This window comes from Salmo trutta, chromosome 25 (assembly GCF_901001165.1).
Source record: "Salmo trutta chromosome 25, fSalTru1.1, whole genome shotgun sequence".
Lineage (NCBI taxonomy): Eukaryota > Metazoa > Chordata > Actinopteri > Salmoniformes > Salmonidae > Salmo > Salmo trutta.
The window spans coordinates 46,682,595-46,703,283 of NC_042981.1; the positions used below are offsets into that span (position 1 = coordinate 46,682,595).

General features: G+C 43.2%; 1 protein-coding gene across 2 annotated transcripts in view; it reads right to left on the reverse strand.

Annotated features, from left to right (window-relative positions):
• LOC115162631 (integral membrane protein GPR137B) overlaps window positions 1–20,689 on the reverse strand; it is a 67,870-nt gene that overhangs the window by 28,752 nt on the left and 18,429 nt on the right. For both annotated transcript variants that reach the window (XM_029714106.1, XM_029714105.1), the window contains exon 2: window positions 1,051–1,100. In XM_029714106.1, the coding sequence (XP_029569966.1) occupies window positions 1,051–1,100 (50 nt within the window). The remainder of the gene's footprint in view (window positions 1–1,050; window positions 1,101–20,689) is intronic.

Below are 20,689 nucleotides of genomic sequence, written 5' to 3' on the forward strand. Positions count from 1 at the left end.
GGGAGCACCAGTGCTATCAATGAATGTTTTTTATTTAGAGCCCTTTACACACAACATTACAATAATACTACACAACAATAAATTGACCATAAGCTTGAAACACCCCAAACCTAATCCCATTCTACTGCACTGGCTCACTTGATCTTCACAGTTCCCCCTCTCTCTTTCTCTCCTAACTCTTCCTTTAGACCCTCCCCCCTTGCAGGATGTGTGTGTGTATTGTGTATTAGTGTGGGTGTGTGTATGTGAGTGAGTGAGTGAGGGAGTGAGGGAGTGAGGGGGATTGTAGAGTACCGTGATGGAAAGTGGGGGGGGGGGGTTGTGTGGTGGATTTGGGGATTTGAGCTCACAGCTTTTCACTCTGCATCAGACATTAAATCGGCTGCTAAAAGTGTTTATTAGTCCAGAAATTTGGACCCCACCATCCGAGGCCCAAATCAAAAAGCCAAGGGTGGAGACAGCTTAGACAAAGCTCAGGGGGCATAATTAGATTTCATCAAGGTTATCGGGCACTGTGTTCCAATGTATTTACAATAATACCCTTCAGTCATACAGTAGAAACCAGAGTCATAGATACTGTACACACAGAGCTTGGCAAACTTGGTTTTGTATCTAGGGCTTGGAGTATCTGAACGAGAGCCATGCTGGCACCAAAGGTTTGAAAGATCCCATTCTAGTAAGAATGTATTAGAATGTTGTTATCATGTTATGTTAGTCCCATAGAGTGATTTGCAATTGGCAGAAACGTTAGCAACTGCAATGCATCTACCTTTTTCAATTTTAGTAACAGATTTTAAGGGGGTTTCGAGGGGGTTTGACAAGGTCCCACATAAGACTTAACTGTTGTGTGTCGCTACAACCAACCATTGCATTTCAACTCCAATAAATGTTTCACCAAAAAACATAAATTCTAATACACCAGCTTTGATTTGGGTTATTGGACATTTGATGCCCTCCTGCCCAACACCCTTCTTTGTCACTCGCCCCACCCCACCCATCAAAAACCCAGTTAGACTAACCCAGATACTGACTCAGCAGAATTCCACTTACTTGTATTTGTTAAGCTCCGGAGAATATTTCGCATTGGCTTTAAACATTATCTGGGGAGACAGAATGGGATGGGGGAGGTACACATTGTTATTAACAGTTTACTCGTCATTAAATATTCACACATTGATATTACTGAGGAGAACAGAAAAGCATGTGCGACTGGCCAATATCTGGTGGAAGCAGTCTGACTCAAAATGGCCACCAATGTGAATCACAAAGATGGATGCCGGGCTGGTGGGCTCAATGACTCTGTATATATGATTGGACAAAGCCATCGATCACGTGACACCATTCGTTCCTATGTGAAAACTCAATAGTGCATTTGAAGGCCAGGAAGTCTCTTAAAACCTGTTGTGGATAGGGGGCAGTATTTTCACGGCCGGGTGAAAAAAAACGTACCCGATATAATCTGGTTACTACTCTTGCCCAGAAACTAGAATATGCATATAATTAGTAGATTTGGATAGAGAACACTAAAGTTTCTAAAACTGTGTGAATGGTGTCTGTGAGTATAACAGAACTCATATGGCAGGCAAAAACCTGAGAAGATTCCAAGCAGGAAGTGGCCTGTCTGACAATTTGTAGTCCTTCTGTTGCATCTCTATCGAAATTACAGTATCTGAGCTGTTACGTGACACTTTCTAAGGCTTCCATTGGCTCTCTAAAGCCTTCAGAAACCGGATTGACGCGTCTCCCGTCTCTGGGCAGATAACAGGAGCACAGTTTGTCAGTGGACTGCCTGGTGACAGAGAGATTGGATATGCGCATTCACGAGACCTCGCCATTTTTTCTTTTCCTCTTTGAATGAATACAACATTGTCCGGTTGGAATATTAGCGCTATTTTATGAGAAAAATAGCATAAAAATGTATTTTAAAGAGCGTTTGACATGCTTCTAAGTACGGTAATGGAACATTTTGTATTTTTTTGTCTCGAAATGCGCTCGCGCGTTACCCTTTGGATAGTGACCTGAACGCACAAACAAACAAAACGGGGATATTTGGACATAACTATGGATTATTGGGAAAGAAAACAACATTTGTTGTGGAAGTAGCAGTCCTGGGAGTGCATTCTGACAAAGAACAGCAAAGGTAATACCATTTTTCTAATAGTAATTCTGAGTTTAGGTTGCCCCGAAGTTGGCGGGTGTCTGAATAGCTAGCCTGCGATGGCTGAGCTATGTACTCAGAATATTGCAAAATGTGCTTTCACCGAAAAGCTATTTTAAAATCTGACATAGCGATTGCATAAAGGAGTTCTGTATCTATAATTCTTAAAATAATTGTTATGTATTTTCTCAACGTTTATGATAAGTAATTTAGTAAATTCACCGGAAGTTTTGGGTGGGTATGCTAGTTCTGAACATCACATGCTAATGTAAAAAGCTGTTTTTTGATATAAATATGAACTTGATTGAACAAAACATGCATGTATTGTATAACATAATGTCCTAGGAGTGTCATCTGATGAAGACAATCAAAGGTTAGTACTGCATTTAGCAGTGGTTTGGGTTTTTGTGACATATATGCTTGCTTTGAAAATGGCTGTGTGATTATTTTTGGCTGGGTACTCTCCTAACATAATCTAATGTTTTGCTTTCGCTGTAAAGCCTTTTTGAAATCGGACAATGTGGTTGGATTAACGAGAGTCTTATCTTTCAAAATGGTGTAAAATAGTAAAATGTTTGAGAAATTGAAGTCATAGCATTTTTAAGGTTTTTTGTATTTCGCGCCACGCTCTACCATTGGATATTGGTGAGGCGTTCTGTCCTCATTAAGATGGCATGGGAGATTTATGTAGACATAACATGGTCAGTTTGAGATACTCCAAGAAGTGACGTTGCAGGCTAGCTCAGTGCTGCCCCCTTTCATAAAGTATCTCAAGTTGAAGGCCGAATGGGTACCGCAGGCTTCCTTGAGCAACTAAATTACCCCAATAACTTTTTCTGTGTGCAATTTTTAAATTTTTTTTTTTAAATAATATGTTCAAGTGCATACAACTGGTGTAATAGAAGTAACTATTGGTCCCATGATTGTCTTCAGAATGTATTTAATTTACACGAAGATTGCCATTTTCACCTTCACTATAATGACGGATCCTGTTTTCTGCAAACAATGCCTGCAGTAATGCGGTCGGCATTGAACTTCGTGGCTTCAATGAGAGGGGGCAGTCGTTGTCCCCAACTTGGGGTGCACACTTTGGTTGTGGACGAAAGGGGGTAAAATGTTAAGCTTGGGATTGCACAATAGTGTGAAAAGGGTCAAATTCTGTGAACAAAGGAGACCAACTGTTCGGCAACATCTGCGGACCAACAGTCTGATTGTCGGGGGGACGCTGGCACGGATGGGGTTAAGGTCTCTGCTGACAATGCCTTGGCGGTCTGCCACAGAGGCTTGATGAGAAATTACCAGTCAGCGTCTATTAGCAAGGTTGTACCCAGATAGACCTAAAATCTGGGCTAAATCTTTGGGGCTGGCTGGAAGCCAGATGATGAGTGGGGGATCAGCGGGGGATACAAACTCTCCTCTTCCCTCCACCCCTGAACCGCTGTGTCCCTTCCCTTCTTTCTAATTCTCATTGATGAAGCAGTCCCTGAGCAAAAGGAGTGGAGCACAGACAGAGCCATCATAGGACCTACACAAATCATTATCCACAGCGGTTTACACACCATGAGGATAAGTTGTAAACATTAACACTGGGCCCCCTGGCCCAGCTCTACCTGTGTGTGTGTGTGTGTGTGTGTGTGTGTAATAGAGAGACAGAGAGACAGAGACAGAGAGAGAACGAGAGACATACAATATACAGTTGAAGTCGGAAGTTTACATACACTCAGGTTGGAATATTAAAACTTGTTTTTCAACTACTCCACAAATTTCTTGTTAACAAACTATAGTTTTGGCAAGTCGGTTAGAACATCTACTTTGTGCATGACACAAGTAATTTTTCCAACAATTGTTTACAGACAGATTACTTAACTTATAATTCACTGCATCACAATTCCAGCAGGTCAGAAGTGTACATACACTAAGTTGACTGTGCCTTCAAACAGCTTGGAAAATTCCAGAAAATTATGCTATGGCTTTAGAAGATCTGATAGGCTAATTGACATATTTTGAGTCAAATGGAGGTGTACCTGTGGATGTACTTCAAGGCCTACCTTAAAACTCAGTGTCTCTCTGCTTGACATCATGGGAAAATCTAAAGAAATCAGACAAGACCTCAGAAAAAACATTGTAGACCTCCACAAGTTTGGGTCATCCTTGTGAACAATTTCCAAACGCCTGAAGGTACCACATTCATCTGTACAAACAATAGTACGCAAGTATAAACACCATGGGACCACGCAGCCTTCATACCGAACAGGAAGGAGACGCATTCTGTCTCCTAGAGATGAACGTACTTTGTAGCGAAAAGTGCAAATCAATCCCAGAACAGCAGCAAAGGACCTTGTGAAGATAATGGAGGAAACAGGTACAAAGGTATCTATATCCACAGTAAAACGAGTTGCAATCTACTGCAGCGATAGCCTGCAGAGTTCTGTCTTACTATCCAGGTCTGTACCCAAACAATTTGAGCTTCTACTTTTAAAAATCCATCTTTCCAGAAACAAGTCTCTCACCGTTGCCGCTTGCTATAGACCACCCTCTGCCCTGGACACCATATGTGAATTGATTGCCCCCACATCTATCCGCAGAGTTCGTGCTGCTAGGTGACCTAAACTGTGACATGCTTAACACCCCGGCAATCCTACAATCTAAGCTTGATGCCCTCAATCTCACACAAATTATCAATGAACCCACCAGGTACAACCCCAAATCCGTAAACACGGGCACCCTCATAGATATCATCCTAACCAACATGCCCTCCAAATACACCTCTGCTGTTTTCAACCAAGACCTCAGCGATCACTGCCTCATTGCCTGCACCCCTCATCACTGTCAAACACTCCCTAAAACACTTCAGCGAGCAGGCCTTTCTAATCGACCTGGCCCGGGTATCCTGGAAGGATATTGACCTCATCCCGTCAGTAGAGGAAGCCTGGTTATTCTTTAACCTCTTTGCGTCCCACCTACTCAACAGCCACTGTAATCCCGTGGCGCGATATTCAAATACCTTAGAAATGCGATTACTTCAATTTCTCAAACATATGACTATTTTACACCATTTTAAAGACAAGACTCTCGTTAATCTAACCACACTGTCCGATTTCAAAAAGGCTTTACAACGAAAGCAAAACATTAGATTATGTCAGCAGAGTACCCAGCCAGAAATAATCAGACACCCATTTTTCAAGCTAGCATATAATGTCACGTAAACCCAAACCACAGCTAAATGCAGCACTAACCTTTGATGATCTTCATCAGATGACAATCCTAGGACATTATGTTATACAATACATGCATGTTTTGTTCAATCAAGTTCATATTTATATCAAAAAACAGCTTTTTACATTACCATGTGACTAGCATGTGACTAGCATTCCCACCGAACACTTCCGGTGAATTTACTAAATTACTCACGATAAACGTTCACAAAAAACATAATTATTTTAAGAATTATAGATACAGAACTCCTTTATGCACTCGCTATGTCCGATTTTAAAATAGCTGTTCGGTGAAAGCACATTTTGCAATATTCTGAGTAGATAGCCCGGCCATCACAGGCTAGCTATTTTGACACCCACGAAGTGTGGTACTCACCAAACTCCGATTTACTATTAGAAAAGTTTGATTACCTTTGCTGTCTTCGTCAGAATGCACTCCCAGGACTTCTACTTCAATAACAAATGTTGGTTTGGTTCCAAATAATCCATAGTTATATCCAAATAGCGGCGTTTTGTTCGTGCGTTCAAGGCACTATCCGATGGGTAAAGAAGGGTGACGCGCCCGACGCGTTTCGTGACAAAAAAATTCAAAATATTCCATTACCGTACTTCTAAGCATGTTTAAAATAAATTTTTATGCTATTTTTCTCGTAAAAAAGCGATAATATTCCGACCGGAGTCGTTGTTTTCGTTCAAAGAGAGAGAAAGTAAACATGGTGTCGGCTCCTGCACGCGCCTCCAGTCTCATTGTCCTCAGATCGACCACTTACAAAATGCGCTAATGTTTTTCAGCCAGGGCCTGCAAAGCCACCATTCATCTTTCTGGCGCCTTCTGAAAGCCTATGGGAGCGTTAGAAAATGTCACGTCATGCCAGAGATCTCCTGTTTTGGTTAGAGATGATCAAGAAGGCCATGAAATGGTCAGAGAGAGCGCTTCCTGTTTGGAATCTTCTCAGGTTTTGGCCTGCCAAATGAGTTCTGTTATACTCACAGACACCATTCAAACAGTTTTAGAAACTTTAGGGTGTTTTCTATCCAAATCATTATATGCATATTCTAGTTACTGGGCAGGAGTAGTAACCAGATTAAATCGGGTAAATTTTTTATCCGGCCGTGCAAATACTGCCCCCTATCCCCAACAGGTTAAAAGTGCCTTCCTCACCATCTTAAATTAGCATGCCCCATTCAAAAAATTTAGAACCAGGAACAGATATAGCCCTTGGTTCTCTCCAGACCTAACTGCCCTTGATCAGCACAAAAACATCCTGTGGTGTTCTGCATTAGCATCGAACAGCCCCCGTGATATGCAACTTTTCAGGGAAGTTAGGAACAAATATACACAGGCAGTTTGAAAAAGCTAGCCTTCGTTTTCCTAACAGAAATTTGCATCCGGTAGCACAAACTCAAAAAAGTTCTGGGACACTGTAAAGTCCATGGAAAATAAGAGCACCTCCTCCCAGCTGCCCACTGCACTGAGGCTAGGAAACACTGTTACCACCGATAAACCCACTATAATAGAGAATTTCAATAAGCATTTTTCTACGGCTAGCCATGCTTTCCACCTGGCTACCCCTAACCAGGTCAACAGCCCTGCACTCCCCACAGCAACTCGCCCAAACCTCCCCCACTTCTCCTTCACCCAAATCCAGATAGCTGATGTTCTGAAAGAGCTGCAAAATCTGGACCCCTACAAATCAGCCGGGCTAGACAATCTGGACCCACTCTTTCTAAAATTATCTGCCGAAATTGTTGCAACCCCTATTACTAGCCTGTTCAACCTCTTTCGTATCATCTGAGATTCCCATAGATTGGAAAGCTGCCGCGGTCATCCCTCTCTTCAAAGGGGGAGACACTCTAGACCCAAACTGCTACAGACCTATATCTATTCTACCCTGCCTTTCTAAGGTCTTCGAAAGCCAAGTTAACAAACAGATTACCGACCATTTCGAATCCCACCGTACCTTCTCCGCTATGCAATCAGGTTTCAGAGCTGGTCATGGATGCACCTCAGCCACGCTCAAGGTCCTAAAGGATATCATAACCGCCATCGATAAGAGACATTACTGTGCAGCCGTATTCATCAACCTGGCTAAGGCTTCCGACTCTGTCAATCACAACATTGTTATTGGCAGGCTCAACAGCCTTGGTTTCTCAAATGACTGCCTCGCCTGGTTCACCAACTACTTCTCTGATAGAGTTCAGAATGTCAAATCGGAGGGCCTGTTGTCCGGACCTCTGGCAATCTCTATGGGGATGCCACAGGGTTCAATTCTCGGGGCGACTCTCTTCTCTGTATACATCAATGATGTCGCTCTCGCTGCTGGTGACTCTCTGATCCACCTCTACGCAAACGACACCATTCTGTATACCTCTGGCCTTCTTTGGACACTGTGTTAACTAACCTCCAGACGAGCTTCAATGCCATACAACACTCCTTCCGTGGCCTCCAACTGCTCTTAAATACAAGTAAAACTGAATGCATGCTCTTCAACCGATCGCTGCCCGCACCTGCCCGCCCGCCCGTCCAGCATCACTACTCTGGACAGTTCTGACTTAGAATATGTGGACAACTACAAATACCTAGGTGTCTGGTTAGACTGTAAACTCTCCTTCCAGACTCACATTAAACATCTCCAATCCAAAATTAAATCTAGAATCGGCTTCCTATTTCGCAACAAAGCATCCTTCACTTATGCTGCCAAACATACCCTCGTAAAACTGACTATCCTACCGATCCTTGACTTCGGCGATGTCATTTACAAAATAGCCTCTCTACTTAAATTGGATTCAGTCTACCACAGTTCCATCCGTTTTGTCACCAAAGCCCCATATACTACCCACCACAGCGACCTGTACGCTCTCGTTGGCTGGCCCTCGCGTCATATTCGTCGCCAAACCCACAGGCACCAGGTCATCTACAAATCTCTGCTAGGTAAAGCCCCGCTTTATCTCAGCTCACTGGTCACCAAAGCAGCACCCACCCGTAGCACACGCTCCAGCAGGTATATCTCACTGGTCACCCCCAAAGCCAACTCCTCCTTTGGCCGTCTCTTCTTCCAGTTCTCTGCTGCCAATGACTGGAACGAACTGCAAAAATCACTAAAGCTAGAGACTCTTACCTCGCTCACTAGCTTTAAGCACCAGCTGTCAGAGCAGCTCACAGATCACTGCACCTGTACATAGCTCATCTGTAAATAGCCCATCCAATCTACCTCACCCCCATACTGTATTTATTTATCTTGCTCCTTTGCACCCCAGTATCTCTACTTGCACATTCATCTTCTGCACATTCTACCATTCCAGTGTTTAATTGCTATATTGTAATTACTTCGCCACCACGGCCTATTTATTGCCTTACCTCTCTTATCCAACCTCATTTGCACATGCTGTACATAGATTTTTCTAATGTATTATTGATTGTAAGTTTGTTTATTCCATGTGTAACTGTTGTTGAATGTGTCGAACTACTTTGCTTTATCTTGGCCAGGTCGCAGTTGCAAAATGAGAACTTGTTCTCAACTAGCCTACCTGGTTAAATAAAAGGTGAAATTAAAAAATAAAATAACCTGAAAGGCTGCTCAGCAAGGAAGAAGCCACTGCTCCAAAACCACCATAAAAAAGCCAGACTACGGTTTGCAACTGCACATGGGGACAAAGATCACACTTTTTGGTCTGGTCTGATGAAACAAAAATAGAACTGTTTGGCCATAATGACCATCGTTATGTTTGGAGGAAAAACGGGGAGCTTGCAAGCCAAAGAACACCATCCCAACCGCGAAGCACAGGGGAGGTAGCATCATGTTGTGGGAGTGCTTTGCTGCAAGAGAGACTGGTGCACTTCAGAAAATAGACGGCATCATGAGGTAGGAAAATTATGTGGATATATTGAAGCAACATCTCAAGACATCAGTCAGGAAGTTGAAGCTTGGTCGCAAATGGGTCTTCCAAATGGACAATGACCCCAAGCATACTTCCAAAGTTGTGGCAAAATGGCTTAAGGACAACAAAGTCAAGGTATTGGAGTGGCCATCACAAAGCCCTGACCTCAATCCTATAGAAAATGTGCGGGCAGAACTGAAAAAGCGTGTGCGAGCAAGGAGGCCTACAAACCTGACTCAGTTACACCAGCTCTTTCAGGAGGAATGGGCCAAAATGCACCCAACTTATTGTGGGAAGCTTGTGGAAGGTTACCTGAAACGTTTGACCCAAGTTAAACACTTTTAAGGCAATGCTACCAAATACTAATTGAGTGTATGTAAACTTCCGACCCACTGGGAATGTGATGAAAGAAATAAAAGCTGAAATAAATCATTCTGTCTACTATTATTCTGACATTTCACATTCTTAAAATAAAGTGGTGATCCAAACTGACCTAAGACAGGGAATTTTTACTAGGATTAAATGTCAGGAATTGTGAAAAACTGAGTTTAAATGTATTTGGCTAAGGTGTATGTAAACTTCCGACAGTAATGATGTGGGGGCTGTGCTTTGGCAAAGTTGGTGGGGTTATATCTGGCCTGGTTGGCCCTGTCCGGGGGTGTCGTCGGACGGGGCCACAGTCTCTCCCGACCTCTCCTGTCTCAACCTCCAGTATTTATGCTGCAACAGTTTGTGTCAGGGGGCTAGGATCAGTCTGTTATATCTGGAGTATTTCTCCGGTCTTATCAGGTGTCCTGTGTGAATTTAAGTATGCTCCCTCTAACGCTCTCTCTTTTCTCTCGGAGGACCTGAGCCCTAAGACCATGCCTCAGGACTACCTGGCCTGATGACTCCTTGCTGTCCCCAGTCCACCTGGTCATGCTGCTGCTGCAGTTTCAACTGTTCTGCCTGAGGCTATGGAACCCTGACCCGTTCACCGGACGTGGTACCTTGTCCCGGACCTGCTGTTTTCGACTCGCTCTCTCTCTACCGCAACTGCTGTCTAACTCTGAATGATTGGCTATGAAAAGCCAACTGACATTTACTCCTGAGGTGCTGACCTGTTGCACCCTCTACAACCACTGTGATTATTATTATTATTATTTGACCCTGTCCTGCTGGTCATCTATGGACATTTGAACATCTTGGACATGTACTGTTGTAATCTCCACTCGGGACAGCCAAAAGAGGACTGGCTACCCCTCAGAGCCTGGTTCCTCTCTAGGTTCCCGCCTTTCTAGGGAGTTTTTCTTAGCCACCGTGCTTCTACATCTGCATTGTTTGCGGTTTGGGTTTTTAGGCTGGGTTTCTGTATAGCACTTTGTGACATCGGCTGATGTAAAAAGGTCTTTATAAATAAATTTGATTGATTGAAACGTGTGCCATGTGGGTCATCCTTGTCATTGAGGCTGTGGACAGCTGAGTGACACGCCTTAATAGATGTTTGACACATTGTGCTGGTCCCTTGAGTGAATCAACAGCCATCTCTCATCTAGAATCATAGCAGGCCACGCACACACCTTCAGAGCTTCAATATTCACACAAACACATACACACACCACCTGCTGTGTGAGCTGCTGTACCCACCACACTGGAAGTGTAAAACAAACAAAAGGCACATGCAGGCTCTCCCTTTTTAACACTCCATTTGCATCTGATTGCTATACCCCGCACTACTTGTTGACAGCTTCACAAGCACTCAGCTCTCATCATTGTGTTTTCTACTTTGTGTTTCTCTTGATAGTCATTCCCATGCAAGGGACAATGATTTGAATTAGAATCTACAAATTGACTCTTAAAATGTGGGTTGGACACACATTTATATTGTAATACTTACAGGGGTGTCCAGTGTCCCCATTACTGTACTGATTTGTTATGGAAGTGCCCAGCAACCCGAGAAGCTGTACTCCTGCAAAGGAACCTCTATACTCTTTTTACACTACTAAGCCGAGCCAAACTATACTGCACTGATTTGCACACATCCACCATAGTTGCTGGAACCATGCTGGAAAGGAGAATCTGAATCAAAAACATACAAGCCAGCATCAAAACGAATTCAGGTCAGCACAATAGTGTGAAAAGGGAAATATAGGGGCATAAAACATCAGTATCCTCAACAGAATTCCCTTCAAATGGAAGCCAGGACCAGGGCTGAGGGAGGATTAAACTGCAGGGTAAATCCATTTGAATTCAACAACTTTTTGACAGCATTCCTTTTGTTTTAAACTTTCTATACATGTTTACCCATGGAAGAAGGGGTGAGAAAGTTACTTTTTGGGCCTGAATGCCAAAACATTCAAGAGATAAAAGTATTCAAAGTTACCAATTTGAATACAATGAGAGATCCATGTCTTCATCACCGGAAAAAATAAACGGTTGAGTTTGATATAATTTTAAAATGTACAGACAGGGTGGTCAAACTACTTCATCACTTCTTGAAAAAAAATGGTTTAATACAAATTATGTATTTTTTCCCCACCTTGAACGACAATGATCTAAAAATGCATAAATTGCGGGGGGTTTTCGTATTTGTATTCGTTTAGACCCTATTTTACATAATGTGAGGTTTTTGTGTTCTGCCCACCATCGGTTGACACACAGCATGCTGTTGAATACACGGTGGGTGCCATGTTTTGGCTGATAAATGTACAAATTTACAACAACAAAAAACTACAGATAATGGCGCCGGAGGAGATGGCTGCCGTTTTACGATCTCCTAACCAATTGTGCCATTGTGTGTTTTTTCACATTATTTGTAACTTATTTTGTACATAATGTTTCTGCCACCGTGTCTCCTGACTGAAAAGAGCTTCTAGATATCAGGACAGCAATTACTCACCCCGTACCGGAGGAATAGTTTTTCTTTAACGAGTCAGACGGGAATGGATTTACTTCAGACGCCCGACAAGGCCCTCATCTCCGTCATTCGCAGGAGAAAGAGACGGAGATATCGGGGACAAAGATCGGGGTGCCTTGTAAGGATCCGACGACGAGCTGGTAATCTACCTTTACCATCGGTCCTATTAGCCAATGTACAAAAATTGGATAATAAAGTAGATGAGCTACGAGCACGTATATCCTACCAACCGGACATTAAAAACTGTAATATCTTATGTTTCACAGGGTCGTGGCTGAACGACAACAAGTATAACATACAGCTGGCGGATTTTAAGCTTTTTCGGCAGGATAGAAGAGCGGCCTCTGGTAAGACAAGGGGTAGGGGTCTATGTTTATTTGTAAACAACAGCTGGTGTACAAAATCTAAGGAAGTCTCAAGGTTTTGCTCGCCTGAGGTAGAGAAACTCATGATAAGCTGTAGACCACACTATTTACCAAGAGAGTTTTCATCTATATTCTTCGTAGCTGTCTATTTACCACCAAACTGATGATAGCACTAAGACCGCACACAATGAGCTGTATATGTCCATAAGCAAACAGGAAAACGCTCATCCAGAGGCGGCGCTCCTAGTGGCCGGGGACTTTAATGCAGGGAAACTTAAACCCGTTTTACCTCATTTCTACCAGCATGTTAAATGTGTAACATGTGCACCAGTGCCTCGGTCACTAAGAAAGTGGTCAGATGAAGCAGATGCTAAGCTACAGGACTGTTTTGCTAGCACAGACTGGAATATGTTCCGGGATTCTCCCAATTGCATTGAGGAGTACACCACATCAGTCACTGGCTTCATCAATAAGTGCATCGATGACATCGTCCCCACAGTGACTGCACGTACAGTCAAGAACCCAAGAACACCAAGGTAACCTGCCTAAATGACTGCCGACCCTTAGCACACACGTCTGTAGCCATGAAGTGCTTTAAAAGGCTAGCCAGGGCGCACATCAACACCATTATCCCAGAAACCCTAGACCCAATCCAATTTGCATACCGCCCCAACAGATGATGCAATCTCTATTGCATTCCACACTGCCCTTTCCCACCTGGACAAAAGGAACACCTATGTGAGAATGCTGTTCATTGACTACAACACAGCGTTCAACACCATAGTGCCTTCACTAAGCTAAGGATCCTGGGACTAAACACCTCCCTCTGCAACTGGATCCTGGACTTCCTGACGGCCGCCCCCAGGTGATATGGGTAGGTAACAACTCATCCGCCACGTTGATCCTCAACACGGGGGCCCCTCAGAGGTGTGTGCTCAGTCCCCTCCTGTACTCCCTGTTCACTCATGACTGCATGGCCAGGCACGACTCCAACCTTCCTGATGACACAACAGTGGTAGGCCTGATCACCGACAATGACAAGACCGCCTATAGGGAGGAGGTCAGAGACCTGGCCGTGAGGTGCCAGGACAACACCTCTCCCTCAATGTGATCAAGACAAAGGAGATGATTGTGGACTGCAGGAAAAGGAGGACTGAGCACGCCCCCATTCTCAGCGATGGGGCTGTAGTGGAACAGGTTGAGAGCTTCAAGTTCCTTGGTGTCCACATCACCAACAAACTATCATGGTCCAAATACACAGTCGTGAAGAGGGCACGACAAAACCTATTCCCCCTCAGGAGAATGAAAAGATTTGGCATGGGTCCTCAAAAGGTTCTACAGCTGCACCACCAAGAGCATCCTGACTGGTTGCATCACTGCCTGGTATGGCAACTGCTCGGCCTCCGACCGCAAGGCACTACAGAACTCTATACCAGGCCGTGTCAGAGGAAGGCCCTAAAAATGGTAAAAGACTCCAGCCACCCTAAGTCATAGACTGTTCTCTCTGCTATCGCACAGCAAGCAGTACCGGAGCGGCAAGTCTAGGTCCAAAAGGCTTCTTAACAGCTTCTCACCCCCAAGGCATAAGACTCCTGAACAGCTAATCAAAGGGCTACCCAGATCCCTCTTTTACACTGCTGCTACTCTCTGTTTATTCTCTACTTACATATTACCTCAATTACCTCAACTAACCGGTGCCCCAGCACATTGACTCTGTACCGGTACCCCCTGTATATAGCCTCACTATTGTTATTTTACTGCTGCTGTTGAATTATTTGTTACTTTGTTTTTCTATTGTTTACTTAACATGTATTTTTTCTTAAAACGTCTTAAAGCATTGTTGGTTAAGTTAAGGGCTTGTAAGTAAGCATTTCACTGTAAGGACTACACCTGTTGTATTCTGCGCATGTCAAAATGGTACCACAAAGATGGTTTAAAGTACAGACATCGGAGCGTGTTGACATTAATGGGAATATCTGCTGTTTGAAATTATAGTCAATCCTCCACAGGAAACCTATTGAAATCATATAGTGTACATAGATAATAGAATAGACTTGACCCTTTAAGTTGACATTTAACGTTTGGTGGACTGGCGGCCATCTTTGTGGTAGAAATCACAATTTTCATATGAAATAGTTTCAAAACCCTGTTTCTAAGCTTTTTAAATGATATCAAACTAAACTGTTTATCTTTTCCTGTGATGAAGACATGGATGTCTCATGGTATGCAGGGGTATCAAACGGGTTCAACTTAAAAAAACTAAAAAAACTTCTACAATGGGCAAATATGTAGGGAATGTTTCGTTCAAATCAAAAAGGGGTGCTGACAAAAAGTGATTGAATTCAAATGGATTTACCCGGCACTGAAATCTAAACATCACCTGATGCTGACAGTTATTTACTGGAGGGCATAGTTAGATGTTTGTGTGACTGAATCTAAATGTGGTCTGATAGACATACTTTGGAAACGACCAGGTTCAGAGTTAATGAGCATGCAGTGTGTGTGTGTGTGTGTGCGCAATGTAATGCGTTGAACGGTTCAGAGAACGTGTACCAGTTTATGTGTGTGTCTATGCGTGCATCTGAACGTTCCTCTTAGTGTGTGTATGTCAGTTAGTGTCAGTGTGTTGAGGGGGTTGGGGGAAGAATTAACACCCGTGTAGTGGAATGAATGTCAGAAAATCTCTTGGTTTCCCAGCCTCTCCAGCCAGCCAGAGCCAACCATGCAGAAAGCCTAGTTGCTAATCTGATTGCAGACTAAGACTGGACTGTGCCAGACAGAGAGAGGGCTAAAGTAGGGGAGGCAGGCCAGGCGACAGAGCTGAGACAGGAGGATTAATAATTATTGCTTTTCTCATGTTTATATAAGCCTGGATGCCAGCTAGCTCGGAATCCTCACTGAAAATTGTTAATCATTCAATTTTGAGAGTGAAACAATTGCGAAACAGAGCAATCATTTGTTTGTATTTCAGGGTGGGAGCCAGACTGATACTAAATTCTAAGACTCCTGGGCTAGGACTACTCATCCAAACTGGGTATTGGTTTGTTGCAGTAGACATCGTCTGTCTAACACTATATTCATTGAGGTGGCAATAAATTCAGCAGTAAACTGATTTCTAGCATAGGTGGTCGGCTTTTTTTACAATCAGAACTCAAACATGCTGCAAATAGATCACCGCTAAGCTACTTGAATGGTAGTGAGAAACATAATTTAAATGGGGTCATAAAAGGACTGGGTGGGCATTGCGGTCAGGACTAGCAATCCCATGACTAGCTCACTCTTGAAAAATATATTTTTATCTCAACTGGGCTAACTCAGATAAACAGACAAAAAACGATTTTAAACAGAGAGCAGGGAGAGAGACGTTAGAGAGATGTCAGGATTCAGGAATGTGTTCTAGTGCTAGAGAACCAGTGGACTGCCCACCTCACTGGATCAAGGTTGACATGTTTATGGACTTCCCTGGAAGCTAGACTGTGGGGACTGACAGTCTAAAAAGAGATAGTGGAAGATACTGTGTGTGTGTGTGTGTGTGTGTGTGTGTGTGTGTCATGAAGCAAACATAGAGATCCTATTCAAGTATTCTAATTCCTAATTTTATGCCTGCAACAACAGTTCAGTAAAGAGCCCAGTTATCTAGGTCTAGCTGTTGATATCACTCTGACTGGATCCAATCTGACAGCAGTGAAACACACAGCCCCTCTCCTGGGAAATGAAGTATTAATGTGGAGGAAAACAGACCACAATAAACAGTGAAACTGAGCTCGTTTGGCCGGAGGGTGGGTGGGTGGGTGTAATAATATATTGAAAAACAATCTGAAGATGTGTACCAGTTTGTGCGTTTGTGTGTGCGTGCGTGTATGTATGTATGTGTGTGCCATGCTGCCCCTGCCTCCAGCTATCTATCCCCTGTACAGGACACACTGAGAACTAAAAGCTGACTACTCAACCTACCCCCACTATCCTGTAGCCTAAACACTCCTATGGAAACAGGACAGATTTCTCTTACATCTCAATTCTGAACTTGACTCTCCCATGAAAAGTCAGACAGGTCATTCACCCATGAGCATGGAGACAGTCTCACACACACACTGCTTTTGTGCTAGTGCCGAGAGAATAGAGAGCGTGGCCAAAAGCATTAACCTGTTACCTACATTTGAAAAGAGAAAATAAACAAACTGCAGCCTGTGTGTGTGTGTGTGTGTGTGTGTGTGTGTGTGTGTGTGTATGTATGTGTGTGAGAGAGAGAGCAACGGGGAGTGTGTATATATATATATATATATATATATATATCTGGGGAGTGACAGACAGGAGTGTGCTTGTGCACACAAAATGTAAACACATGACTCCCATAAGCAGGTCAGTGAGACACACAACACTGTGTGTGTGTGCGTGATTGAGAGTGTGTGAGGCAGGGGGAGGAGGGTGAGTGTGTGTGTGTGTGTGTGTGTGTGTGTGTGTGTGTGTTGTTTACCAGATCTGAATGTCAGCAGTGAATATAATGAAGCTTAAGCAATGTCCATACAGACATTTTCACTGTTAGGCGTCAAGCAAAGCATTTGAGAACTCACCACAAGCATGCCAACGTTTTGGATGCCCCTCTCTCCTCATATCTTTTTCTCTTAAGTTATTCTTAAAGGGAAAATTCCCCACCATACACTATTTGGGGTGTTTTTTCCAGACTTTATGATTATGCACTATACCATGTTTAAATTTTTATGATGTCAACGGTTGAATGAGCCTGCTGTCGGAAATATAAATGAATAAATGAATGGAGTCATGTTTTGTTGTAATTATTGTGGCCTTTGTGTTTTGCTGATTGCATGATGACGCTAGCAGAGATTAGATATGGTTGTCTTTGTTCAATTGAGCCATTCAATATGCCAGGACATTGCAAGATATCTAGGTTGACTCATTTTCCATGGCTTTGTAAAGACTACAGCCTTACGGGAGCCCTACTTTCTTGTCCAATTGTGTTCCCACCCTCGAAGGTGGGGTTTTCAAAACAGGGGCTGTACTAGTTTCTACAGGTTGACGGGAGCTGTTACTGTACACTGATTACCCAAGATTGCTCAATAATTACAATGGTTGCTTCTGATGATTACTTTTTCGAAGAAAAGCTGTAAAGAGGAATCTTTTACATAGACATACACTCACAGGACAGTTTATAAGGTACACCTATCTAGTACCAGACTGAACCCCCCTTTGCCTCCTGAAAAGCCTGAATTCTTCGGGGCATTCTACAAGGTGTCAGACACGTTCATTGCTCAACTGGTATCAAGAGACCTAACCTGTGGCAGGAAAACATTCCCCACACCACCGCCAACAGCCCGCCTTTCTTCTTGCACAATTCTTGCCAATCTCCTTCGACCTCTCTCATCAACGAGCTGTTTTCGCCCACAGGACTGCCACTGACTGGATGTTTTTTGTTTGTCGCACCATTCTCAGTAAACACTAGACACTGTCATGTGTGAAAAGCCCAGGAGGTCAGGCCTCCTGAGTGGCGCAGTGGTCTAAGGCACTGGATCGCAGCGTCACTACAGCCTAGCTGTGTCACTACTGGCTGTCACAATTGGACCAGCATCGTCCAGGTTAGGGGAGGGTTTGGCCAGGGGGCTTTACTTGGCTCATTGCGCTCTAGCAACTCTTTGTGGTGGGCTGGGTGCCTGCAGGCTGACTTCGGTCATCAGTTGAACGGTGTTTCCACACATTGGTGCAGCTGGCTTCCAGGTTAAGCAGGCGGTTGTTAAGAAGCACGGTTTGGCGGGTCATGTTTTGGAGGACGCATGACTTGACCTTTGCCTCTCCCGAGCTCGTTGGGGAGTTGCAGTGATGAGACAAGATCGTAATTGGATTACAATTGGATATCACAAAATTGGGGAGAAAAAGGGGGTAAAATCACAAAAAAGAAAAAATTATAATTAAAAAGCCCAGGAGGGCGATCGATTCTGAGATACTGGATACAGCGTGCCTGGCACTGACGATCATACCACGCTCAAAGTCGCTCAGGTTAAACATATTGCCCAATTCTAATGTTCAATAGAACAGTGTCTGCCTGCTTTATATAGCAAGCCACGTGACTCACTGTCTGTAGGAGCGATCCATTTTCGTGAAGGTGGTGGTGTACCAAATGAATTGGCCGGTGAGTGTGGTGTGGTTTTCATACAAGCCCTTGCACACCATTTTTTGTTTTTATCTGTATTGTTGTCTATCAATTGTTTTATTTGGTGCAAATAAATAAAATACACTGAAGAGGAATTGAGACAGTGAGAACAAGAATTGCGAGACCAGCAAGCAGCGGCTCCTGATCCTGGAGAGCCAGTCAGACACCGACTGGTGGTGTCTATGCGGGTGCTGTCTCGCCACGCCAACAGAGGAGGAATGTCTGAGCTGCAACAAATTTGATCAGGGACAGTTCTTACTGAGGGTCACTGCAGACCCCATGGATCGTGTGTGACAGACCATCGAAGTTCCGATGCACATGGATAGAGGGGTACTGGAGACTTCTTCAGAACCTCCAAGATCAACTGGCAGCAGCAGCCTAGACCAGCTGGACCAGGAGGACAAATTACAAACGAGTACGGTTTTTGCTGTCGGTAGATATCTAGCAATAAGCACTCTTTTTACGTGAGGCAGTGTTGTTCAGTACAGTACAATTTCATGATTGATCCAGCCATAACGGGGCTTGCTTACAACTACAAGCCAAGCTAGCCAGCTTTGTTTGCTATACCTAAAATGTATTGTAGCCTAATGCCATAGCTAGCTAGCCTCAGTGCATCTCATTAGGAGCAAAACTGGATACATTTTTTGAAGATGATGACAAATAGTGAAGGAATGACTTTGGCTTTACGACTCATATTAGCCTAACTATACCTGTGTGTTGTAGCCAGCTAGCTAACGTGTCTGTAAGATGTCTCATATTCTGCATCGTGCTGCTACAATAGGAATTCAGACAGCACACAATGATTGCCCATGAAAGTCTAATTGCGTTTTTTTCATTCTCTCACATATATTCTCTACAGATTCTTCTTGGGAGTTTGTTCTACATGGGGAAACACTAGGCAGAGGACACCAAATCTCATTGCCTGCATTGTTGGGGCCATTTGAGCAATGAAAAGGTCCCATAACAAATCGCCACTTGTATAAAAGGGATTCCAAACACCTCACTACACCCCCCAAACACACCATATGCAAATTTGCTTTGTATAACTGTCATATTTATTATAGGCGTTAGAAGTATATTTTTCTTCTACTATATACAGTGCCTTCAGAAAGTATTTATACCCCTTGACATATTCCACATTTTGTTGTGTTACAGCACAGGTGTCAAACTCACGGAGGGCCGACTGTCAGCGGGTTTTCGCTCCTCCTTGTACTCCACTGCGTTACAGCCCGAATTCAAAATGTATTCAATATTTTTTTTCTTATCCATCTACACACAAGACCCCATAATCACAGAGTGAAAACATGTTTTAACAACTTAATCTTACTCAAAAGGGATATTCAATGTCTGCTTTTTTTAAGCATATACCAAAAAGTTCCCTTCTTTGCAAGGCATTGGAAATCCTCCCTGTTCTTTGTGGTTGAACTTCTGTTTGAAATTCAATACGCAACTGAAGGACCCTAAAGATCATTGTATGTGTGGGCTACAGAGATGAGGTAGTCATAAAAAAAATCATGTAAAACACTATTATTGCACACAGAGTCCATGCAACTTGTGACTTGTTAAGCAAATCTACACTCCTGAACGTATTTAGGCTTGCCATAAAGGGCTTGAATACTTATTGATTTAAGACATTTCAGCTTTTTATATAATTAATTTGCAAAAATGTCTACAAACATAATTCAGCTTTGATATTATGTGGTAGTGTGTGTGTAGGTCAGTGACACAAAATCTAAATGTAATCCCAGTCCAGCATCAACCTACAAACAACACCCCATAATGACAAATCGAAAACAGGTTTTTATAAATTTCAAATGTACAGTTGAAGTCGGAAGTTTACATACACCTTAGCCAATTATATTTAAAAACTCAGTTTTTCAAAATTCCTGACATTTAATCGTCATACAAATTCCCTGTCTTAGGTCAGTTAGGATCACCACTTTATTTTATTTTAAGAATGTAAAACGTCAGAATAATAGTAGAGAGAATGATTTATTTCAGCTTTTATTTCTT